The sequence below is a fragment of the Schistocerca nitens genome, chromosome 1 (genome assembly GCF_023898315.1).
Source record: "Schistocerca nitens isolate TAMUIC-IGC-003100 chromosome 1, iqSchNite1.1, whole genome shotgun sequence".
Taxonomy (NCBI): Eukaryota; Metazoa; Arthropoda; class Insecta; order Orthoptera; family Acrididae; genus Schistocerca; species Schistocerca nitens.
The window spans coordinates 752,555,656-752,582,212 of NC_064614.1; the positions used below are offsets into that span (position 1 = coordinate 752,555,656).

The 26,557-nt window shown below is 45.9% G+C and overlaps 1 protein-coding gene across 1 annotated transcript in view; it reads right to left on the reverse strand.

The window, feature by feature from the left end:
* Positions 1-26,557, reverse strand: part of LOC126260720 (ras-related GTP-binding protein C) — a 93,317-nt gene that overhangs the window by 53,086 nt on the left and 13,674 nt on the right. Inside the window, exon 2 of the mRNA XM_049958061.1 lies at positions 9,235-9,395. Within this exon, the coding sequence (XP_049814018.1) occupies positions 9,235-9,395 (161 nt within the window). The remainder of the gene's footprint in view (positions 1-9,234; positions 9,396-26,557) is intronic.

The following is a 26,557-nucleotide window of genomic DNA, read 5'->3' on the forward strand; positions in this document are numbered from 1 at the left end:
AGGAAGGGTGCACTATTCTTCACCCCAGGTGCGAAGTACTTTCTGCCGCAAAACTGACCTGTGGTCACTCTCCAAAAGGCCCATCTCCAAGGCTGGTGCGCCGACAGCCTGTTTGGCCAGCATGTCAACACGTTCATTTCCCAGAATGCCGACATGTCCCAGGGTCCACACAAAGACCACAGAGCGGCCGCAACAGGCAAGAGTATGGAGGGACTCCTGGATAGCCATCACCAGACGAGAGCAAGGGAAACACTGGTCGATAGCTCGTAAACTGCTCAGGGAGTCACTACAGATAACGAAGGACTCACCTGAGCAGGAGTGGATATACTCTAGAGCGCGAGAGATGGCGACCAGCTCGGCAGTAAAAACACTGCAGCCAGCCAGCAATAAGCGTTGTTCATAATGATCCCCTAGAGTAAGAGCATAACCAACATGACCAGCAACTATCGAACCGTCAGTATAGACAACGTCAGAGCCTTGAAATGTAGCAAGAATTGAATCAAAGTGGCAGCGGAGAGCCTCAGGAGGGACTGAGTCCTTAGGACCCCGTGCCAAATTGAGCCAAAGGCATGGGCGGGGCACACATCACGGGAGTATGCGCAGAGGGGCCCGGAAAAGAGCTCTGATACGAACCGCTGTCATACACCCTGACCGGGGCCGCCGTTCCGGAAGATGGACGACCGATTGAGGGAACAGGAGACGATAATTGGGATGCCCGGGCAAGCTACAAATGTGTGTAGCATACGCGGCCAGCAATCGTCGGCACCGGAACCATAATGGAGGGACACCTGCCTCCACAAGTATGCTGTTGACAGGGCTTGTTCGGAAAGCTGCAGTGGCAAGTCGGATCCCGCTGTGAAGGATGGGGTCCAGCAACCGCAATGCGGAAGGGGATGCCGAGCCATAAGCCAGGCTCTCATAATCTATACGGGACTGAATTAAGGCCTGGTACAGCTGTAGAAGGGCAGACCGATCGGCACCCCAGCTGGTGTGGCTTAAGCAATGAAGAGCATCAAGATGCCCCCAGCACATCTGTTTAAGCTGCCGAATGTGAGGCGGCCAAGTCAACTGGGTATCGAAAACCAATCCCAAAAACCAATGCGTCTCCACCACAGCAAGAGGCTCACCGTTAAGATAAAGCCATGGCTCAGGGTGAACAGAGCGTCGCCGGCAGAAATGCATAACACAGGTCTTGGCAGCCCGAAACTGCGCCTCACAGACAGCGCCATGCAGCTGCCGTTCAGCAGCTGCAATGCCAGTGGAGCTATAATATAGGCAGAAATCGTCAGCATACAAGGAGGCTGAGACAGACGTTCCCACCGCCCATTAATTGCAATTAAAAAGATGCAGACACTTAATTCAGATCCTTACGGTACCCCATTCTCCTGAACTCTGGAGGAACTATGGGAGGCTACAACTCGCACACGGAAGGTACGAAGCGACAGAAAATTAAAATTTTGTATGAAATTGGCAGCGGACCCCAAAGACCCTTAGGGAACCCACCCTGAAACGGAGCCAGAAGGCCCTGAGACTCAAGTAACCAACTCAACCGCTGACTCACCATGCGTTCGAGCAACTTGCAAAGAACGTTGGTGAGGCTAATGGGGCGGTAGCTGTCCACCTCCAGTGGGTTCTTGGCAGGTTTCGAAACAGGGATTACAATGCTTTCCCGCCATTGTGACGCGAACTCACTCTCAACCCAGATACGGTTGAAAAGGGCTAGGAGGCATCGCTGGCAGTCCACCGAGAGGTGTTTGAGCATCTGACAGTGGATATGATCTGGCCTGGGAGGCGTATCAGGGCAAGCGGCTAGGGCACTTTGGAATTCCCACTCATTGAATGGAGCATTGTACGATACAGGGTGGCGAATGTGAAATGAAAGGCTCCGACGTTCCAACCGCTCTTTCAGGGAGCGGAAGGCCAGTGGGTAATTCGCAGAAGCAGAACTCTGAGCAAAATGCTCCGCTAAGCGGTTTGCAATTGTGTCGGAGTCAGTACAGACTGCTCCATTCAGTGAGAGCACAGGGACGCTGACGGGGTTCCGATAGCCATAGAGTCGCCTAATCTTGGTCCAAACCTGCGATGGAGAGGTACCAAGGCCAATGGTGAAAACATACTTTTCCCAGCACTCCTGCTTGTATTGGCGAATGATGTGGCGGGCTCACGCATGGAGAAGTTTAAAGGCGATGAGGTGTTCCAATTAGTGATGTCGCTTGTGACGCTGGAGTGCCCGCCTGCCATCTTTAATCGCCTCAGCGATCTCAGGCGACCACCAAGGCACAGTCCTCCGCCAAGGGGACCCAGAAGAAGAGGGAATGGCAGATTCTGCAGCAGTAATGATGCCAGTGGTGACCAAGTGAACCCCCGCATCAATGGCGTCATTGGAAAGAGGCTCAATAGTGGTAATGAAGGTGAACAAGTCCCAGTCAACCTTATTCATAGCCCATCTGCAGGGGTGCCAAGAAGAGTGATGCTGTGGCAGTGACAGAAAGATCAGAAAGTGGTCACTACCACACAAGTCGTCATGCACACTCCATTGGACAGATGGTAATAGGCTAGGGCTGCAGATGGAAAGGTCGATGGCTGAGTACGTGCCATGCGCCACACTGAAATGTGTGAAGGCACCATTATTTAAAAGGGAAAGGTCAAGCTGTGCCAATACTTGCTCGGCGATGCTGCCTCGGCCTGTTGCCACTGATCCATCCCATGGAGGGTTATGGGTGTTGAAGTCGCCCAGTAACAGAAAAGGTGGCGGCAATTGGGCTATCAGCGCAGCCAGGACATGCTGCGGGCATCACCATCCGTTGGAAGATAGAGACTGCAGACAGTAACAGCCTGAGGCGTTGACACCCGAACAGCGACAGCCTCTACAGGTGTTTGTAGAGGGTCAGACTCGCTGTAAAGAGAGTGAAGGACGTAGATGCAGACGCCACCAGATAACCTTTCATAAGCTGCCCGGTTCCTATAATAACCCCGATAGCCATGGAGGGTGGGGGTTAGCATCACCGGAAACCAAGTTTCTTGAAGAGCAATGCAGAGGAATGGGTGAAGGCTGAAAAGTTATCGGAGCTCAGCAAGATGGTGGAAAAAAACGCTGCAGTTCCACTGGAGGATGACATTGTCCATGGCCGAGAAAGGCGTGAAGGGACCGGGGAGACAGATTATGCCGCTGGGTCACCTGCTGCCACCAATTGAGTACCTGTGCAATTGCTATCAATTTTGTCTGAGGGACCAGCAAGATCTAGGTCCTCAGCAGATGCCAGAATCTCCATCTAATCCCCAGATGCAGAACTTGAAGGTTGCAGTGAGGTGGGTGCCACCGCAAGTTCCTTGGTCTTCTTGGACTTTTCTCACTGCTCCTTGGGTTTTACTGGCTGGGAGGGCTTCAAAGATTCAGTCTCTGGGACGGAGGAGGATCGCGAAGCCCTACGACCAGCTGCTTGTGGGCACTTGTGCCACTGTCGGGCATCATCCTTCCCACTTGTGGAAACCTGGGAAGGGAGGGACCCAAGGGATCCCTTGCGAGTGAGAGGAGCCAAAGAAGTTGGATGCTTCTCCAGCTTAGAAGCGGGGTCTGACGTCCCCGATGGGGGGGGGGGGGGGGTGTTCCCGAGGTAGGTGGCACAGGAGCAAAACAGGGTGGGTAGTGCCCATCACGGTTGTCGTAGCAGTGGCATATGAGGAAGTCATTCACACAGGATGGAGTCATTCTTATTTCCTCTTAGCATCAGTATAGGTCAGTCTGTCCAGGGTCTTGTATTACATGATTTTCCGCTCTTTCTGTAAGATCCTGCAGTTCGGCGAGCAAGGTGAATGAGGCTCTCCGCAGTTGACACAGATGGGAGGCGGGGCACATGGAGTATTGGGATGTGATGGGCATCTGAAATCTCGACATGTGAGGCTGGAAGTACAGCAGGAAGACATATGGCCGAACTTCCAGCATGTAAAGCACCGCATCGGCGGAGGGATATAGGGCTTGACATCACAGCGATAGACCATCACCTTGACCTTCTCTGGTAACTTATCACCCTCGAAGGCCAAGATGAAGACACCAGTAGCAATCTGATTACCCTTCGGACCCCAATGAATGCGCTGGACGAAATGAACACCTCGACGCTTTAAATTGGCGCACAGCTCGTCATCAGACTGCAAAAGAAGGTCCCTATGGAAAATAATACCCTGGACCATATTTAAACTCTTATGGGGTGTGATGGTAACTGCAACACCCCCCAACTTGTCACAAGCAAGTAACGTTCGTGACTGGGCAGAGGATGCCGTTTTTATCAATACTGACCCAGAGCGCATTTTGGACAAGCCCTCCACCTCCCCAAACTTATCCTCTAAATGCTCTAAGAAGAATTGAGGCTTTGTTGACATGAAAGACTCCCCATCAGCTCTCGTACAAACTAGGAAGCGGGGCGAATAAGTGTCACTGGCATCCTGAGCCTTATGCTCCTCCCATTGTGGCCAGGGAGGGGAACGTTTTGGGATCGTATTTCTGAGCGTTGAATTGAGCCCGAGAACGCTTAGAGACTGCTGGCAGCTGGCCACCAGCAAGAGATGACGTACCACGCTTCATTGCGGGTCATCCGCCCTGATGCCACCCACTCTGACCAAGGGCCCTCCCCACGGGTGACACCCAGCCACAGCAAGGGCCACCTGGCAGGATGGCCTTTGCCAGGAGTCCCGATGCCCCAGGGAGATAGACATATACTCCTTGGCATACGTGGGGAGTTAACAGCGCATGCATCAGCAGAGTGATCCCTGTGTTCTCAGGGGGCTACAACCAACAGGGTACATGGCGGCTACCATGTTGGATATCAGGTTCAAGGAAGTTCAAGATCATCATCTCCGCACAAAGCAACACTGCACAGTGCATAGTGGAAATCGTACCCAGGAATGTATCCTCGTCCAAGAGATGGAGAGTGAGCGGGACAGCAATACGACGACAATGTCTCAATGCATGATGGACGCAATGCACCATGTAAGGCGCCCTTCCCCAATTGGCTCGCTCTTCGGAAGACTATGGAAATATTGTGGTCAAACTCGAGAGAGGACCGTCTTATATAGGTTGAAACGTTTGAGACTCCTTTTAGTCGCCTCTTACGACAGGCAGGAATATTGTGGGCCTACTATAACCCCCGAACCCGCAGGGGGCGCCCAGTAAATATGGAGTACAATTGCATGATCCGCACTCCAAAAGATGTAGGCTAGGAAGCATTGAATGTTAAGCTTTCGCATGCAGGTAGTCTTTGGTTGACAAATATGTGGCAGCCAATTTGCTTTTCGTCAAAGAAGAGCAAAAAAAAAAATTGGGATTTCACTATGTCCAAGTGCTTGGTACCCAAACACAGTTCTGGGTCAGGATAAATCGTGGCAGGATGACAAAAATGTTGTACTCAAGTTTTTGCAGCAGATAACTGGAAGGTATGGGAAAGATTCAAAGTGGGGCCCTTCAGATTTATCATCCTTTCAAGCAGTTTGCAGAACATGTTGGTCACTAATCAGTCAGTAGCTGTCGATGGATGTTTGGTTTTTTCCTGGTTTACAGGTTGGGGTGATGATACTATCTCTCCACTGTGAAAGAAAAACATCATCTTGAAGATAAGGTTAAAGACCTTAAGTAGATGGAGCCTGTTAGTCACATTCAGATTTTGGATCATCTGATTATGAATCAAGTCAGGACCAGGGCTGTATCATGTGGCAAGAGTTCGAAGCAGTTCCCAGTCAGTGAAAGGTTCACTATATAATTCATTATGGGGATAAAGTATAGGGGAATGTCTACTTATCTTTTAAACATTTGAAAGGGAGCGAAGTATGGGGAGTCAACAACGTTGAAGTGGGTCATGAACTGTTCAGCAGTCATCATTAGATTTACCACCATAAGGGGGAGACCCAGAACACTTGTTTACCTTTGACGGCCTAGTAAACTACAGAGCTTGACCACACCTGGGATGATGACATATATGTTTCCAAGGAGGAGACATAGTGTTGCCAGCATTTCTTCTCAGTGTGTTTTATTATGTAGTGAGTCATTGCACACAGATGCTTAAAAATGATGAGGACGTTCGGTGAAGGCTGTCGCTTGAGACACTGCATAGCCCTTCAATGAACCCGAATAGCTATTGTAATGTTGTTAGTCCCACTTGGCACCAGTCACCAGTTTAGAAGGCCTGTAGAAAGTGGGATAATAATTCCAGCAACACATGTGATTGGGTCAGAGACGTCTCGCACAACCACATCAAGGCAATCGGGTGGAGGGGGGCAACTAATGGCAGAGGTTCATAACTGCCAGTTGGCCTTCAGGAGAGCCCAACGTGGAAATTGGTCCATTGAGTGCTTTCAAGTAAATGGAAAGGTCACTGAGACATGGTCACAGGCAAAAAGTTCATAACGTAGCAAAGCCACATGACTGGAGATAGAGATCATAAGGTTGATAGCCAAGAAGGTGCTTTGGGTATCACGTAAAAGGGCAGATTACCATCGCTGAGTAGACAGAGCAAGATCGGAACGAAGTTCATCAATCAAAAGGTCACTACTAAACGATGTGGTGTGGCCCCGACCTCCACCCATAGGAGAAAGTACACATCGAAGTCCCTTAGTAAACAGGAGGAAAGGGAAGGAGAGTTTTCAGATTAAGGTGACTATCTCCAGGTAAGTATGTGCCTTGCTCCAATGCCTGTGTGAATCAATGCCAATACCACTGGGACAGCATACAAGAGATATACTTTCTCCAAGCTTAAAAATGTGAGAGATGATCTGAGACTAAGTTCCTGGATTTTGTGTTCCTTAATACAGGTAACATTTCTGTGATCAGGGAGGGTAGCCATCTCTACATTAGACACAAGAAGGTGGTAGCTCACAAGGCGAGTTTTCTTATATTGGCCAATCAAGTTGGCACAAATTCGGTTTTTTGCATGGGGAAGATATATACCCAAAGCATTGGCATTTAAAGCACTGAATCAGGGGTGGGAAACATGGCTTCACATAACAATGACAGACCACGATTCAGACTTTTTCAGGAAGAAAATCTTCCTCAAAAGTAAAGATGAATACTCTAGTGTCAATCTTGCTGTTTGACAGGCCTTGACATACAAGATTACGGAGCAGACCTCTCTCTTCTTCATCTGCTTGCAGCATTAAGGACCAGTGAAAAATTAAACCCAGTACCAAGGTTCATGCTCTTATGGGGTGTTATGGTAACAGTTTCCCAAAGAGAGCAATATTTCTGTTTTAATAATGACAGAACCACTTCTTTAGTGACTAAGGCAAGAGATTTCTCCAAATATATTTCCAATTTTCTTCTCAAAGGACATCAGCTCAATAGTTAGAATGCAGCCTCCAGCAGTCTGGGTGTAAACCAGGAACTGGAGGAAGTATGCTACTGCAACTTGCTTGTTTTTGCTTTCCTCCTACGGCATGGCCAAGAAAGATAAGTTAATAATAAACGTAATAATCTGCACTGAATAATTCAGCTCAGTTTGAAGAGATGGAGTGTTATAGCCACCAGACGATAACTTTAATCTTTTTACTGTGCCAAATATCTGCCATTCTACCGTCTACTCTGAGCGGCAACTCTTCTCCACAGGTGCCATCCAGCCAGAGCAATGGTCACAGGGCTCGATGGGCATTTGCCAGGGTCTAGTTGCCCCAACATGAACGATGGCACCTATTCTTAGGCAGATGTGAGAAGGTAACAGCTTGCTTATCAATAGTAGGTTTCCTGCACAGTCAAGCTTCTGTAAGTGTGCAGGTACCTGACACAGGGACTGGCTACCATGCTGGACAATTGAGTGAGCATCACTACATAGCCTGTGCTTGTGTAAAATTTTTTTGAAAATATAGAGATTGAACCCAGATGTAATGACTGAACAGAGTTAACCAAAATATGTGGTGGGAAAAGCCATAATCTATGCGCTATGAGCAAACTAGCTTGTCAGCAGGGAATCTGTCCTAAAGATCAAGTTTGACAAAAGATAAAGTCAGAGAGTAAGATCGCAACACAGGAAAGGAAGAAGTACAGTGGCTTGCCGGCCCCATGCTTGATATACACGTACTCCCAAAATAGTTATGAGCCCCCCGGGAGCAAATAAAAAACTGCTACTAGCTAAATCAGTACCGAGTTGCTCCATCCGGTGCATGGTAACATACTTAGACCCACCTTGGCATGCTGTCCACATTATGTTCAAGGCATTGCTGCTCAAGCCAGTCCCATTTCCCGACAATGGCCCAACTGAGGTCATCAGTATCTGGTGAGTGTTTCTGTGATGCCATACTGGAAGTTGGACCTGGCCCTAAGTACATTCTGCCACATTCATGTTAGCAGATACTACAGGTACCATTAAGCCATTTTCAACCTCTTGGAGGAAGGTGTTCATAACATAGGTGCAGTTTGTGCATGCATTATCATTTTGATAGGCAAACCAATGGCCAAAATGTTGGTTCTACGGTTAGACAATAGGTTGAAGAATACTGTTCCAACAGTACACAGCCATCAAATAACATTTGACAGTGATGAGTCATTTGACGTCTGTCCATGATACCAGCCCACAACATGATTGAACCCCCTCTTTGCTGGCACTGTAAGACTGCATGCCTGGGATGTGACTTGGTATCTGGCTACCTCCATACTATTCTTCAACAGTAATCAGGCATCTGACAAATCTTGCACTTGTCAGTGATCAGGAACTGACACCATTCGTCAACGTCCCATTTTAGGTATTCCTTTACCCACCTTCTTTATGCACAATAGTGTTGGTGTTGGTGTTGGTGGTGGTGGTTACTATTGCTTGTAATGGATGCCTAGAGGCCGAGATGTTCTTAAGATCAGTCCGCAATCTTCACCTTTATGAATACTTGTTGATAATATATTGTAACACACACCACCAGGAAAAATGAGAGTGGAAACCATTAAGTTTTTGAACAGCAATACCTAAAATGCCTCCTGAACAAATAATGTTTTACTGCTTTGGACAGAAAGGCTTTGGGAAATGTGACCATACTGGCATTGAACAATGAATGGTATAATTTTAATCTTCATCACCAAAATAATTTTACTTCTCTTCACACGATGCGTTTCAGGAGAACCCCCACATCAGACCTATTAAAACCAAATACACAGCATCCTGTTTTCCACTACTCCACATCGTTTGTACCTCATTGTTGTTTTCATAATGAAAACATGCATGAATTAGTATGTTAATGTTACTGCTGATAATTTATTTTATTTCTCACCTCCGAAGGCCCATCAGCAATATTCTTGGTTTCTGCTCACCAGCCAGAGGGCCTGGGGGACCATCGCCATCCTGGTCGAAGGGACCATATCCAAAATCTTTAGGAAATGAACCAACATCATACCCTGGAGCATATTGGTCATCTTCATCTTGTTCATACGACTGTAAACAAATGGTGGATCACTTAGCTTGCTTAAAGCACACATGACCACAGCACGACAGAGAGTTCCATTAACTAACCATCAGATTACTTTTAAAACATCTTATATAATTATATAATACTTTTAATTGTACCTTACAAATTTTATTGTTGAAAATTTTTTTGGTGGAGTTAACTCTCTTTGTAACAAATTTATCATACACTGTTGACTAAATGTTCTTACTATGTGTGAGAAGTGGAAAAGTGTGGTAAATACTGACGTCTTCTGTATGTATTCTTAAATCTGATTTCAATAAAATACATTTAGTAAGCCAAAACATGACGATAACTATTTCTTTTATTTCAAACAAGAAAGCTGATATGCAGGAATTTTATAACATAAAACACATTTCGTTCTTTTGGCATCTAACCAGGACGTCAGAAATCAGAATCTTATGGAGAACAATAGTGAATCGTGGAACAGTAAGAGCAACATTAGACGGATAATGGGAAGTAAGGCAGATGTGAAATAACAGAAAGATTTTAAAAAATGAAACAGACAAAATTAAGAAACTCAAAAGACAAATAAACTGGATTACAAACCATGACCAACAAATAAACAATGAGAAGGGTGATTTCAGACAGGAAGTTCAGATCCAAGGAAATGTAGTACTCGGCTAGGAGGATACATGAAAACCCTTTTTATTAAACTGACTAAGGTAGTCCAATGGTGATAAAATGTAAGTAAATAAAATACTACAGGTAAACCTATTTATTGTTAACAGGAATAATGATAACTGCTTTACATTGTACAAATAAAACAGTTTCCTGTGTCAGACACATTTATTTTGCTGTTATGCATTTCAATAGTTCACACCATCATCTTGTATTTGTATTTATCAGCAATCGCAACCTTCATAATGCCGTCCTTTATGGACGAAATATTCATTTGTGCTTTACATAATCATAGAACAGTTCATCATTAGCAAATATACAAAAGCTTTGCTGGTTCTTAGTAAGCCCATTAATTGCGAGTTGTAAATGGATTAAAATTAAACATGAAAGCATCATCAAGTAGCACAGTTTAAAACTAAACAATCAAAATCGTGTAACTTTCGAATAATCCATATAAATCAGGAACATAGAAAAGCAGTTTATGTCAAATTCCTGGGTATATTTCAAGAAAAAAATTTAACCTAGTCTTCTGTTATAAGCTACTTGGCAAGAAAGCTAAACAGTCTTGCATTTGCAATGACAATGTTGTCACACAAAAGTGATGTGGACACAAGGAAAGTTGTTTACCACAGCTATTTTGAACCAATGGTAAGATATGGAACAATCTTTCAGAGGAATGTAAATAGCATATTATTACACCTATAGATTTATGCCAACCTTTATTCCGGGATCTAAAAATTTTAACTATTCAATGCATTTACATTTATGAACTGTTTATGCATACGAATTCAGAGTTATGAATATAACAGAGGGAAACATTCCACGTGGAAAAATATATCTAAAAAGAAAGATGATGAGACTTACCAAACAAAAGCGCTGGCAGGTCGATAGACACACAAACAAACACAAATATACACACAAAATTCAAGCTTTCGCAACAAACTGTTGCCTCATCAGGAAAGAGGGGAAGGAGAGGGAAAGACGAAAGGATGTGGGTTTTAAGGGAGAGGATAAGGAGTCATTCCAATCCCGGGAGCGGAAAGACTTACCTTAGGGGGAAAAAAGGACAGGTATACACTCGCGCACACACACACATATCCATCCACACATACAGACACAAGCAGACATATTTAAAGACCAATATGTCTGCTTGTGTCTGTATGTGTGGATGGATATGTGTGTGTGTGCGCGAGTGTATACCTGTCCTTTTTTCCCCCTAAGGTAAGTCTTTCCGCTCCCGGGATTGGAATGACTCCTTATCCTCTCCCTTAAAACCCACATCCTTTCATCTTTCCCTCTCCTTCCCCTCTTTCCTGATGAGGCAACAGTTTGTTGCGAAAGCTTGAATTTTGTGTGTATATTTGTGTTTGTTTGTGTGTCTATCGACCTGCCAGCACTTTTGTTTGGTAAGTCTCATCATCTTTCTTTTTAGACGAATTCAGAGTTATTTACACAAAACCATTTTCAATATATCTATGACATAAGAAACAAAGATAATTTCATGTGTCCATCTCACAGGATAAAACTCTCCACCCAGACTCTTCAGTAAATCGCCATGAAAATTTATTCTAAATTAAAAGCGAAAAAACCTTCACAGTACGGAACTAGATTTAATGAAGACAAAATTACACACTATTTTAGTGCAAAATGTTATTATCCACTTATGTAATTTTTAAATGATGTAGGTTTCTTTGTAGAGAAATGAAAAATAACTTTGTAATGATTTCTGTAAATTAAAATTTTTATTTCTTATCTTCTTCTTCATCTTCTTCAGTTCCATTACTTATATTGGCAAATCTCCTGTGCTTTAAATTAATGATTTACACAATGATGTACATAATGAGAAAGCAATAAAATTCTGATTCTTCCATATGTCAAGTCATTAAAGGATTGTCACCAGAAAATGTTGAGCTTTTGCTAACTTGTTCTTTTATTAACGAAACTCTGTGCCTATGTAACTGGCCATCTTGTTAATGGTATTAGTGTGTCTAATGCAATGTTAAGGCATTATCACATTATTTGTGTGAATACCGAAGTGAATTAAGGTCAAATTCTTCACAAGTGTTGGTGAAAGTACGCAGTCCACAATGAAACTACACTACATTATCCAAATACAATTAATTATAAGACAAATTATACTGTTTGAAAGAATATCTAAGTTCACTGGATTACAATCCAACATACGCTTTCAAGACTACGTCTTCAAGAAGTAAAAACACAGATGAAAAATGTAGAACTGAATAAAAAACATTGATTATGTAGTGTATGACTTCGTACTCAACGGAAACGAGAGATGGGCTTCAGAGGAGTGCAGAAATTGTCATCATAGGAAGGTTGGACAAGAGCACAAATGACTAGCAAACACAATAACACAAAAGATTTACTTAACTTGTCTCTCTCCAAACATACGACGACTCAATATAAATAATGCAACAAGATACAGAATCCAGCTCATAAAATAGCAACTAGGGTTAGAGTTGCTGTCCTAAGCACAGACAATCGTGTCATCTTGAAGTGGCTCAGAGCACGAGTCAGGCGAGTCGCAACTGCCGGCTATCCTACATCATAGTGGCTGAGGGCGCTCGTAGTCCTATGCCACTGTAGTCGTGGTTCAGTGGGCATTATCAACTTGGTCCACTGGATCCCACACAATCATTATAGGCACTGGACAGAAACTTGCAATTCTGTTGCCAACTGTGATACACCAGTCGACTGGTAACAATATATTATACAACAGTTTATATACCAATGTGAGCTATATAGCCCAGCAATTATGAGAGCATATTAGTGAAACGGATCAAACATGGTGTTGATACTTCCCAAGTAGTGGACACACAATCCCACTGCCTGCTGCATATGACCAGTTGAATCTCACAAGTTGCTTCAACTCCAGTCATGCATTCTCAACGAATCAATGCCCTTGTAGGCTAACCAAGGTGCTCCTTTTCAGCCTCTTCAGATTAAGCCTTAGCATACTTACTGCTGGGAAGTGCAATCTTGCTGAAACTGGGTGATTTATAGTGGATACTGCACCCTCACAGGGGGTAATGTGGAATTTTCCCATTATATGAAGATCAACAATGAGGACATATTAAATGCAATGAAGCACGCAGAAAAAGAGGCTCTTCGCAAGGACAATACAGCTCCTCCAGTCATCATCAACTGATATCCCATGACCCACTGAAAACAGCAGTGATATCAGTTGACGCAAATTTGTTAAATTCAGGTTACACTGGGTTTTCAAAGAATAAAGGATCTTTCAGCTCTCTTAAGACACATCACAATCCACTGTTTTGGAGCCTCTCCCAGTGTCTAGTTTCCTACAGCCTCTTACTGAATTTTTGTAACAGAAAGGCACCAGTAGTTGACATGTTAAGAAACAAACCACCGCCAATTTTATATTTAAGAATATAATTTAATAATACATTCAAATTACTTTAATATATAGGTTACTTTATTGCTTTGGGGTGGGATATTTGAACAATCTAGCATATCACAGAACTTCAAATTATTTTTAAAAAATACATAAATTATTGATGGTGGAAGCATCAGCAGCTGATAACAGTACTTGGTAGGCAAATAATCAGTAGCTGATACTATGTAATAATGTGTTTTTTTTTTTAATGGAATTATCTCCTGTACAGTCAATAGTATTCTGGAAATCATATTTCAGATTGTCCTTAAAGAGAGGAGAAGGCACTACATTGATGATCTGAGATGCACCAACAACAATGATATCTTTTCATCAATGCAAAACTTTTTTTTCTGTGAACTGCAATATTTCATTGCCATTGCTCCAACATCATCAAACACTTGTAGAATGATGCAAGACACTTAAATTCTCTTTTCATCTCGAGGGCAAACATAAGGATAAAATCACCTTATAAGATTACGTCACATTGATTTTGGTCTGTCATTCCCATTTCTCCTTCTGCTTCATTTATTTTAGTTCTCCTGAGTGCCAGCTCCACCAACATGTGAGTTATTACACTCTGATTTTATTTTCTTCCAGGACAGAAGCAGTGAAAGATCATGCAGTATGCCTTCGAGCACATCAACAGAATATCTGAGGCTTGTATTTTAAGTTTCTGCCTTTTTTCAGTACACTTTTCGAGAAATGCTAGTCCAACCCATTTCTCCAGGAGTGGGTCAGCCGCACTAGAGAGTATAAGATTATCACCCACTGAAGGAACTATCGAATACTTTACAGCTTGTGGATTCTACGGAACAAGTCCAGTTTTACTAAACACACACTGTAGAAATGTAGTTACTATGCACTCAGTCGGTATCTCCTGTAGCAACGTATTTCCCTCAACAACGATTGGTGCATATGACATGCCCATAGGTTCAAGAAGTTGAGTAACACTGAGAAGATACGCTACAAGTGTCATATCATTTTCATTGTAAAATTTGCTATTATGCAAAGTAAGACGTGATCCATGACCATCAATAAACACAATAGCTGATAACAATATTTTCTTTCCTAGGAGAAATGTGTGAAATAGTTTTGATATAAATTCCGTGAAGGTTCTGAGCCACTATAATTCCAATACCACTTGCCAAACTTACCACTCTAAATTTCTCATCAAGCGCAGTTCGCTCATAACTGACATCTCACCAGCAGGTTATGTCTGACACCATAAAGTCGCAATGGAGGCATGTAGTATCAGCCATACCCCTTGGTTCGGTATTAGATCCTATACCTTTTTTATTGTTCGTGAATGACGTATCATCAATTCTAACAAAGAGATAGAGGGGCTGGCCAGAACACAAAACAGAACAGAAAATTTACATTCCTAACTTTCGGAATTTTGTTCCTTCATCAGGGAGGAGAGAGGGGGGAAAAAGGGGGAAGAAGGGAAAGTGGATTTAGTTACTCACAACCCAGGTTATGAAGCAACAGGGAAAGGTAAACAGGGAGGGTAGCAAGGATGGAGGCATGGTTGTCAGAGGGAAGCCAAAGATCACCTATAGTATCATCAGTTCTGTCCTACTGCAAATACCAAATGTATTCTGATGATCTCTGGTTGTAGCTAACTGCAAAACCAATAAACATGAAGACAACTATTGAGTTTCTCAATATCGAACTGCGTGCACCATCAAAATGGGTGCAGGATACAGTGTTAAAGCTCAACCCATCCAAAACCCAACTTCTACTGGTTAGTCATCCTAGGCTCATTAGTCTGAAACATTGGGAATCCCTACCATTTGTAACTCTAAATAGGGGAGATATCCACTTCTCTCCTTCAGCCAAGAGTCTAAGCATGATAATAGATGAAAATCTAAATTTGACTGAGCACATAACTGCAGTGTGAAAGAAGGCGTCAGTATCTCTCCATGCACTACAAAAATATAAAATGCTCTCCCCTTTTGACCAGAAAAAGGGACTCTGGTCTCTGAACACCATGGAGGTGTACGTAAATGGACCTCGAGTAGAGGTGGTAAGGGGAAGGACTCTAGTTCAGACAGAAGGGATTGGACAAGAACTGCAATCTTAAGCCCTGACCTGGGCTGCCGATGCGGGAGATGAACTGCCGTGGTTGGGAAAAGCAGACGGTTAATTCGGATGCTCTGGAGAGCTACGAATGTTTGCAATGTAACTGGCGATAAGGCGTCGCATAGCGACAGTGGAATTTCCCAAATAATGTAATTCGTTGTCTTTGGGCGGCAATATAAACAAAAGAATATGGATCGATATGAGATCCTTCACTATTTTGTTCGCTGGAGAACAAATGAAGCCCTGAGTGCAAAACACTTGTACTGTTTTTCTTAAGTAAGATGGCTGCAGATTTGTGGCGGTCTGATCTAATTTTTACTAAATGTATAAAAACATGTTCCGTCTAAGTTTGAGTGAAGTGTAAAAAGAAGAACTGTTATAACTTATCATGACGATGCACAGGCAACTCAAGCGGACAATGGCTATATTAAAGAGCACTCAATGGACATGAAATGGACATAAAAATCTACCGTCATTGTAGTACTAAGCACAAGGTACGATATATGTTTTAGTTATAATAAATATTTGTTCTGGAAATATTGAATCATTTAGCAGTGCTCATTCCTATCATCTCCTCAGTATTATTTTCATTTTAATTATGCATTCTGCTAAGATTACAGACACCAAGATCAGCAGTCCAATGTGCGTGTTACATTGACAAAAAGAAAACTGTTTTATCATCTTCTTGCATCAGCTTTAATACTGAATTTCCCTTTTGTGTGATGTTACAGTTGTTTTTTCGCCCTTAAGAACTTTCTGGTCCCTTAGGAAATTGTTTTGTCATAACAATAACTTCACGACCGGGTATGATCGTATCTACGATCATGAAGTAATTAGAAAGACGATAATGCAATTTCTTAATCAATAGCATGCTAGCTGTGACTGCTTCAAGCCACGCGAAACTGCAAGTAAAGATCATTCACATTTCATAACGCAATATTTTATGACAATGGTCAATCTCTGATTCTTACGCCAATTGTGATTGATCAAACAGTAAGCGAAATCTCAAATTCCAACTTTTCCATAGAATAACAACTTCACTTTTATTTTGTTACATCACAGCGAGCAGTTGTGCACATCTGATCTGCAATGGAGGGACTCCAGCCTCCACCAGTACGCTGGTCACCAGACTCATACTAAAAGCTCCCATCGCTAGTCTAACGTCAGAGTGGTGCACTGGGTCGAGTAAACGCAATGCTGAGGGCGTTGCCGAACCATAAACCAGACTCCCATAGTCAATGCGGGATTTGACAAGGGCTCTGTTGAGCTGCACCAGCGTAGAGCAATCTGTACCCCAGTTGGTGTTGCTCAGGCAGTGGAGAACACTGAGCTGCTGCCAGCACTTTGGTTAAGTAAGGAAGCCAAGTCAATCAGTCATCGAAAACCAGTCCTAAGAATTGATATGTCTCCAGTGAGTGAATTGTCATTAAGGTAAAGTTCTGGTTCTCGATGAACGGAATGACGCCGACAAAAGTGCATGGCAGATGACTTCACAGCTGAAAGCTGTGGGCTAGAGCCCATGACTGTGCCTTGTGAATGGCTCCCTGTAGGCGCCGCTCAGCAACAACAGTACTGGAGGAGCAGTACGAAATGCACAAGTCGTCTGTATATGGAGAAGCTGAGACCGGCAGCCCTACAGCTGCTGCTAGACCGTTAATGGCCACTAAAAATAGACACACACTCAATACGGAGTCCTGTGTGACCCCATTCTCCTGGATATGGGGTGAACTACGGGAGGCGCTAACTTGGACAGGGAAAGAAAGGAGTGACAGGAAATTTTGGATAAAAATCAGGAGTGGGCCCCAGAGACCACACTCATATAATGTGGCACGGATATGATGTTTCAAGGTCGTGTCATAAGCTTTTCGTAAATCAAAAAAACACGGCAACCAGGTTTTGGCACCTGGAAAAAGCTGTTTGGATGGCAGACTCGAGGGACACAAGATTATCAGAGATAGAGTTACCCTGGCGGAAACCGCCCTGGCATGGAGACAGCAGGCCCCGTGACTCCAGGACACAACAGAACTGCCAACTCACCATACGTTCTAGCAGCTTACAAAGAATGTTGGTGAGGCTGATGGGCTGATAGCTATCCACATCAAGCGGGTTTTTACCAGGCTTGAACACTAGAACAATGGTGCCCTCTCGCCATTGCAATGGAAAGGTGCCGTCGCACCAGATCTGGTTGAAGATGGTTGGTTGGTTGGTTTAAAAGAGGGAGGAAGGGACCAAACTATGAGTTCATTGGTCCCTTGTTCCTAATACTACAATGCCACAAGTGTGAGAATAAAACAGACGAGACATATAACACAAAACGGAAAGAAAGGAAAAACCACAAGAATGAAGGAAAGGTAACGAACACTAAAAGGAACAAAAGAGGACAAGAAAACAACAGTGGGATGCTAGAAACAGAAGAGTGTAAACCAAGAAAGAAATTACAATGGCTGGATGACCACGAGAATAAAAAGGAAAAGGTGGCCACACTGGAACACATTGAAACCTCCACCCTAAAAAACAAGGATGGAAGACACAGAGGGACAAAGGATATGTGCTAACACTTAGATCAAATGATAAAACTCACCCCCACAAATAAAACATAAAACTAAATCAGCCAATGAGGCATTGTCATATAAAATGAGCAGCATCAAGTCTGGTAAACCAAGATTTCGTCGCTGGGCAGTCAAAGTGGGACAGTGCACCAGAATATGGGCCACTGTCAACCGGGTGCCGCACCAACACTGAGGCGGCTCCTCACTGCGCAAGAGGTAACCGTGGGTCGCCCAAGCGTGACCAACATGGAGCCGGCAGAGGACAACTGATTCCCTGCGAGAGGCCTGCATGGAAGACTTCCACACATTCGTAGTCTCCTTAATGACACGCAGTTTGTTGTGTGTGCTGTTATGCCTTTCTGTCTCCCGAAGCCGAAAAATCCTGCAGGGTAAGTCAGAATGCATGGCAGGTTCAGAGGTGCTCATCTTCAGAAGCTGTTTCCGCATAGCCTGTTTGGGCAGCCCGTCGGCAAGTACGTTGTCTGGGATGCTGACGTGTCCTGGGGTCCACACAAACATCACTAAAGGACAGGACCATTCCACGGCATAGACAGCCTCTTGAATGGACGTTACCAAAGGATGGCGAGGATAGCACTAGTCGATACCTTGTAGGCCGCTCAAGGAGTCAGTACACAACAGAAACAATTCCTTGGGGCATGAACGGAAATGCTGAAGTGCACGAGATATAGCCACCAGCTCTACAGTGAATACACTGCAGCCACCGAGCAAGTTATGCATTTCAATATGGTCTCTGTGGACAAAGGCGAAGCCAATATTACCATCACCCATCGAGCCGTCAGTGTAAACCACTTCAGAGCACTGAAACACTTCAAGAATTGAGAGGAAGTGACAGAGGAGAGCCGCAGGGTTAACGGAGTCCTTACGGCCATGCGAAAGGTCCAGGCAAAGCTTCAGCCTACAGCTACACCACAGAGGTGTACGTGAAAGGCCCTCAAGGAGAGGTGGTGAAGGAAGGACTCCAATTCAGACAGAAGCGATCGCATGCGAACTGCAATTGTTAGCCTTGACCTGGGCCGCTTATGTGGGAGGTGAAACACCATTGATGGGAAAAGAAGCCGGTAATTAGGATGTTCAGGAGAGCTATGAATGTGTGCAATGGCAAGCAATTGTGCACATCTGATCTTCAATGGAGGGACTCCAGCCTCCACCAATATGCTTGTCACCGGACTCGTCCTAAAAGCTCCTGTCGCTAGTCTAACTCCGCAACAGTGCAATGGGTCGAGCAAACTCAATGCTGAGGGCTCCGCCGAACCATAAATCACACTCCCAAGTCAACGCAGCATTAAACAGGGGCTCTGTAGAGCTTCAGCAGCATGGAGCGATCTGCACCCCAGTTGGTGTTGCTCAGGCAGCGGAGGGCATTGAGGTGCTGCAAACACTTCCTTTTAAGCTGCGAAGATGAGGAAGGCAAGTCAAACAAGCATCAAAAACCAGACCTAAGAATCGATGTTTCCACCAGAATGAGTGGATCGTCATTACGGTAAAGTGCTGGTTCCAGATGAATGGTATGACGCCAACAGTAACGAATCAGACATGTGTTCATGGCGAAAACTGGAAGCCATGGGCTAGAGCCCATGACTGCGCCTTGTGGATGGCTCCCTGTAGGCGACGCTTAGCAACACCAGTTCTGGAGCAGCAGTACGAAATGCAGAAGTCGTCTGCATACAGAGAAGGTGAGACGGAGGGCCCGACAGCTGCTGCTAACCGTTAATGGCCACTAAACATAGAGAGACACTCAATACAGAGCCCTGCGGAATCCGTTCTCCTGGATATGGATGGAACTATGGGAGGCACCAACTTGGACACGGAAAGTACGGAGCGACAGGAAGTTTTGGATAAAAATCGGGAGCAGGCCGCAGGACCCCACTCACTCAATGTGTCAAGGATATGATGGCACCAGGTGGTGTCATTCGCTTTTCGTAAATCAAAAAAGACAGCAACCAGGTGTTGGCGTCTGGAAAAGGCTGTTCGGATGGCAGGCTCGAGGGACACAACATTATCAGTGGTAGAGCGCCGTGGCGGAAGCCCCGCCTGATACGGAGAAAGTAGGCCACGTGACTGCCGACACACCATACATTGCAGCAGCTTACAAAGAACGTTTGCAAGGCTGATGGGCCGACAGCTATCCACATTAAGCAGGTTTTTACCGGGTTTGAGCACCAGAACTATGGTGCTCTCCCACCATTGTCATGGAAATATGCCATCACACCAGATCCAGTTGAAGATGACGAGGAGATGTTGCTTGTAGTCAGATGAGTGATGTTTAATCATCTGGCTGTGGATCTGATCAGGCCCAGGAGCTTTGTCGGGGCAATGTGCAAGGGCACTGAGGAGGTCCCACTCTGTAAATGGGGCGATTTAGGATTCACTGTGGCATGTAGTGAATGAGAGGACTTTCCCTTCCATCTGCCATTTGAGAGTGCGAAAGGCTAGGGAGTAATTCTCCGACACAGAGGCTCGAGCAAAGTGCTCGGCAATCTCATTTGTGTCAGTAGATAACATGCCATTTATGTTAACACCGGGAACATCTGTTGGGGTCTGGTACCCGAAAAGACATTTGATCTTTGCCCAGACTTGGGAAGGTGATTTATGGCACCCAATAGTCGAGACTTATCTCTCCCAACACTCCTGCTTCCGTCATTCGATATGTTGGTAAATGGGGGCACGGAGTCGTTTAAAGGATACGAGGTGCTCCAGGGAAGGGGGCTACTTATGCCACTGTTGAGCTCGCCGACACTCCTTAATTGCTTCAGCGACTTCCGGCGACCACCAAGGGGCTGCCTTATGCCGAGGGCACCCTAAAGAGCGAGGGATCCCGTTTTCTGCCGCAGAAACAATTGTTGTTGTCACCTGCTCAACCATCAATTCGATGTCACTGTATGGGGGAGATTCAACGGTGACAGCAGAGGTGAAAGTTTCCCAGTCAACCTTGTTTAAAGCCCTTCTGGGCAGACGTCCATGGGTCTGACGCCAGGGCAGTGACAGGAAGATGGGGAAGTGGTCACTACCACACAGCTCGTTATGTGCTCTCCAGTGGATAGATGGGACAAGTCCTGGGCTGCAAATTGATAAATCAATGGTCCAGTAAGTACCATGAGCCACTCTGAAATGTGTGGCGGCCCCAGTATTTAAGAGGCAGAAGTCAAACTGAGACAGTAAAGTTTCGACATCTCTGTCTCGGTCAGTAAGCTCTGTGCCACCCCACAAAGCGTTATGTGCATTAAAATCTCCAAAAAGTAGGAAAGGTTTAGGGAGTTGATCACTCAATGGAGCTAATACATTCAGGGGTACTGCACCATCTGGAGGAAGATATTACACTGCAGACAGATATTTCCTGGCCATTCTTATTTTGATGGCCACATCTTCAAGAGGGGTTTGAAGGGCACAGTTTCACTACAGACTGAGTTTAGGACATAAACGCAAACTCCACCTGACACTCAATTATAGTCTCTACGGTTCCTGTAATATCCCTTACAGCCACAAAGGGCAGGGGTCCGCATTGCCAGGAACCAGGCTTCCTGGAGGGCAATGCAGAGACCAGGTGTAAAGCTTAACAGTTGCCATAGCTCTGCCAGGGGGTGGAAAAAACCATCCCAATTCCACTGGAGGATGACATCATCATAAGACTGGGAAGGCATGGAACATTCAATGAGGCAGTCTACGCCTCAGAGTCACCTGCTGCCACCGACTTACTGCCTGAGCAGTCTATATCCATTGTGTCTGAGGGTTTGGCGAGATCTAAGTCCTCAGCGGCTGCCAGAATCTCCACCCCATCCTCAGACGCAGAGCTTGTAGGTAGCGGTGGTGTGGGTGCAACCGTAATTTCCTTGGTCTTAGGGGTCTTCTTTTTGGATTTCTCTCACTGCTCCTTGGGATTCCCTGTCTGGGAGGACTTCAGTGGCTCAGTCTCTGGGTCTGAGGATGAGTGTGAATCCCTATGACTAACTGCTTTTGGGCTCTTCAGTCAGTGGCGGGTGTCATCTTTCTGACTAGCAGAAACTAGGGAAGGGAGTGACCCAAGGGACCCCTTCCAAGTGAGAGAAGCCAAAGAAGACTTACACTTCTCCAGCTTAGAAGTGGGGACTGATGTCCCCGATGGTTGGGGGGGTGGGGGGTGGTGCTTCCAAAGTAGGTGGTGCAGGAGCAATAGGGAGGGAAATGCCTCCCACCATCAAGGGAGCAGGTGTAGCCTTCCGGCTCCGAGGGGTGACTGGGGTTGGCGGAGCTGATGGTGCCAGAACTGTTGTAGCGGCGGCGTAAGGTGATGTCATACGTACAGGATGCAGGCGTTCAAATTTTCTCTTAGCCTCAGTGTAGGTCAGTCGGTCCAGGGTTTTGTACTCCACAATTTTCCTTTCTTTCTGGAGAATGCTGCAGTCTGGCGAGCAAGGCGAATGGTGCTCTCCACAGTTGACACAGATGGGAGGCGGGGCACATGAAGTATTGGGATGTGATGGGCATCCCCAACCTCGACACATGATGCTGGAGGTACAGCTGGAAGACATATGGCCGAACTGCCAGCACTTAAAGCACCGCACTGGGGAGGGATATAGGGCTTTACATCACAGCAGTAGACCATCACCTTGACCTTCTCGGGCAATGTATCATCCTCAAAGGCAAAGATGAAGGCACCGGTGGCAACCTGATTATCCCTCGGACCCCAGTGGACAAGCTGGATAAAATGTACACCTCACCGCTATAAATTGGCATGCAGCTCATCGTCAGACTGCAAGAGAAGATCCCTGTGAAATATGGTGCAGTTTTGATCAAGACTGGCCCAGATCTCATTTTGGACAATCCCTCCACCTCCCCAAACTTGTCCTCTAAATGCTCAACAAAAAACTGAGGCTTCATCATCATGAAAGATTCCCCATCAGCTCTCGAACATACAAGATACCGGGGTGATTAAGATCCGCTGCCATCCTTAGCCTGACGTTCCTCCCATGGTGTGGCCAGGGAGGGGAACGATTTGAGGTCGTACTTCTGCACACTGAATTGAGCTCGTGAACATTTAGAGACGGCTGGTGTTTCACCACCAGCAAGAGATGATGGACTACGCTTCATCGCGTGTCATCCACCCTGATGCCACCGACTCTGACCAGGGGGCCTCCCCACGGGTGCCACTCGGCCGCAGCAAAGGCCACCTGGCAGGATGGCCATTGCCGGGCGTCCCGATGCCCCAGGGTGATGGGCATCTACTCCTTTGCATACGTGGGGAGTTAACGGTGCAGGCATCAGCAGAGCGATCTCTGTGTTCCCAGGAGGCTACAACCAACAGGGTACATGGAGGCCCCACCACAACGGAATGGTTACCTTGCTGGGTACAAAGTACAAAGAAGTCCATGGTCATTGTCGGCACAGAAAGTGACACTGCATAGTGCATGGTGGAAAACACACACATGGAAGGTGTCCTCATCAAGAGATGGAGACGGGCGGGACTGCAATGCGACGCCGAGAAAGTGGGCTAAAGATCTCAATAGACGATGGACACGATGCACCATGTAAGACGCCCTTCACCAATTAGCTCACTCTTCAGGAAAATGTTGAGACAGAGGTCAAACCCTACAGGGGACCATCACATAAAGGCCAAAACGTGTGAGACTCCTTTTAGTTGCCTATTCTAACCCCCAGACCTGCAGGGGGTGGTTGAAGATGACGAGGAGATGTCACTTGCAGTCTGACTAGAGATGTTTAATCATCTGACTGTGGATCCAATCTGGTACAGGAGCTGTGTCGGGGCCACGTGAAAGGGCACTGAGGAGCTCCCACTCTGTAAATGGGGCATTATAAGGTTCACTGTGGTGTGTAGTGAACGTGAGGACCTTCCATTCCATCCACTGTTTGAGGGTGTGAAAGGCTGGGGGTGATTCTCTAACGCAGAGGCTTGAGCATGGTGCTTGACAATCGCATTTTCATTGGTACATAACACGCCATGTACGTGAACGCCAGGGACACCTGTTGGGGTCTGCTCACAAAAACACGTTTGATCTTCATCCAAATCGGGGAAGGCGATGTATGGCACACAATGGTCGAGACATACCTCTCCCAACACTCCTGTTTCCATCCTTTTATAAGCTGGTGAACGTGGGCATGGAGCCGTTTAACAGCTATTAGGTACTCCAGGGAAGGGTGCCACTAATGAAGCTGTAGAGGAGCTCACTGACACTTTTTAATTGCCTCAGTGATTTCTGGTGATCACCAAGGCACTGTCTTTCGCCGGGGATATCCTAAGGAACAAAGGATAGCATTTGCCGCTGCAGAAACAATCGTTCTAGTGACCCGCTCAACCACCATATCGATGGTACAATGTGGGGGAGATTGAATGGTGACAGCAGAGGTAAAAGCTTCCCAGTCTGCCTTGTTTAAAGCCCTTCTGGGTATATGTCCAGGGGAATGACGCCGGGGGAGACAGGAAGATGGGAAAATGGTCACTACCACCTAAGTCGTCGTGGGCTCCAGTGGACAGATGGGAGAAGGCCTGGGCTGCAGAGGGACATATCAATGGCTGAATAAGCACCATGAGCCACACTGAAATGTGTAGGGGCCCCAGTATTTAAGAGGCAGAGGTCGAGTTGGGGCTGTAAATTTTCGACATCTCTACCTTGGCCAGTAAGCGTGGTGCCACCCCACAAGGTGTTATGGATGATAAAATTTCCCAAAAGTAGGAAAGGTTTAGGGAGTTGATGAATCAGTGTAGCCAATACATTCAGGGGTACTGCAGGGAGATATACGTTGCTAACAGTTATTTCCTGCATCATCCGTATCCTGACAGCCACAGCTTCAAGAAGAGTTTGAAGGGGCACAGGTTCACTACACACAGAGTTCAGGACATAGACGCAAACTCCGCCTGATACACTTATATTTGCTACGGTTCTTGTAATATCGCCTATGGCCGCAGAGGGCAGGTGTCCGCATTGCCAGGAACTACGATTCCTGGAGGGCAATGCAGAAAGCAGGTGTAAAGCATTATAGTTGCCGAAGCTCAGCCAGGTGGTGGAAAAAAACCCAGCAATTCCACTGGAGGATGATGATATCGTGAGGCTGGGAAGGCATGAAGTGATAAAGGAGGCAGTTTACACCTCAAGGTCACCTTCTATCAGCAACTGAGTACTCATCCAATCAATGTCCATTGTGTCTGAGGGTCCAGCAATATCTAGGTCCTCAGGGGGCACCAGAATCTCCACCTCGTCCTCAGACGCAGATCTTGTAGGCAGTGGTGGTGTGGGTGCCACCGCAATATCTGGGTTCTTGGGTCTCTTCTTTTTTTGGTTTCTCTCACTGCTCCTTAGGTTTTTCTGGCTGGAAAGGCTTCACTGATTCAGTCTCTGGGACTGAGGAGGATCGTGAAGCCCTACTACCAGCTACCTGTGGGTGCATCAGCCACTGGCTATGCACGAGATGTAGGCATACAAATTAACTCTTAGACTCAGTATAGGTCGGTCAGTCCAGGGTCTTGTATTCCACGATTTTCCTTTCTTTCTGTGAAATCCTGCAGTCTGGCGAGCAAGGGGAATGGTGCTCTCCACAGTTGACACAGATGGGAGGCAGGGCACATTGAGTATTGGGATGTGAAGGATGTCCACAATCTCGACAGGTGATGCTGGAAGTACAGCGGGAAGACATACAGTCGAACTTCCAGCACTTAAAGCACCGCATTGGGGGAGGGACATATGGCCTGACATCACAGCAGTAGACCATCAACTTGACCTTCTCAGGTAATGTGTCACCCTCTAAGGCCAAGATGAAGGCAATGATGGCAACCTGATTATTCCTCGGACCCCAATGGATGCACCGGATGAAATGGATATCTCGCCACTCTAATTTGGCGCGCAGTTCATCGTCAGACTGCACAAGAAGGTCCCTCTGGAATATAATACCCTGGACCACATTTAAGCTCATCTGAGGCGTGATGGTGACAGAAACATCCCCCAGCTTGTCACAGGCAAGTAATGCCCATGACTGGGCATAGGGTGCTGTTTTTATCGAGACCGACACCGATCGCATTTTGGACAAGCCCTCCACTTTCCCAAACTTGTCCTCTAAATGTTCCACAAAAAACTGAGGCTTCATCAACTTAAAGGATCCACCATCAGCTCTTGTCCATACAAGGTACCGCGGCGAATAAAGTTCGGTGCCATCTTTAGCCTGGCAGTCCTCCCACTGGTGTGGCCAGGGAGAGGAACGATTTGGGGGTCATACTTCCTCGCATTAAACTGAGAGCTGGAACACTTAGAGACTGCTGGTATTTGACCACCAGCAAGTGATGTCGTGGTACGCTTCATGGCATGTCATCCATCCTGATGCCACCCCTCTGACCAGGGGCCCTCCCCACAGGCCCCACCCAGCCACAGCAAAGGCCTGCTAGCAGGCTAGCCATTGCCGGGAGTCTCTATGTCCCAGGGTGACGGGCATCTACTCCTTGGCATACATGGGGAATTAACAG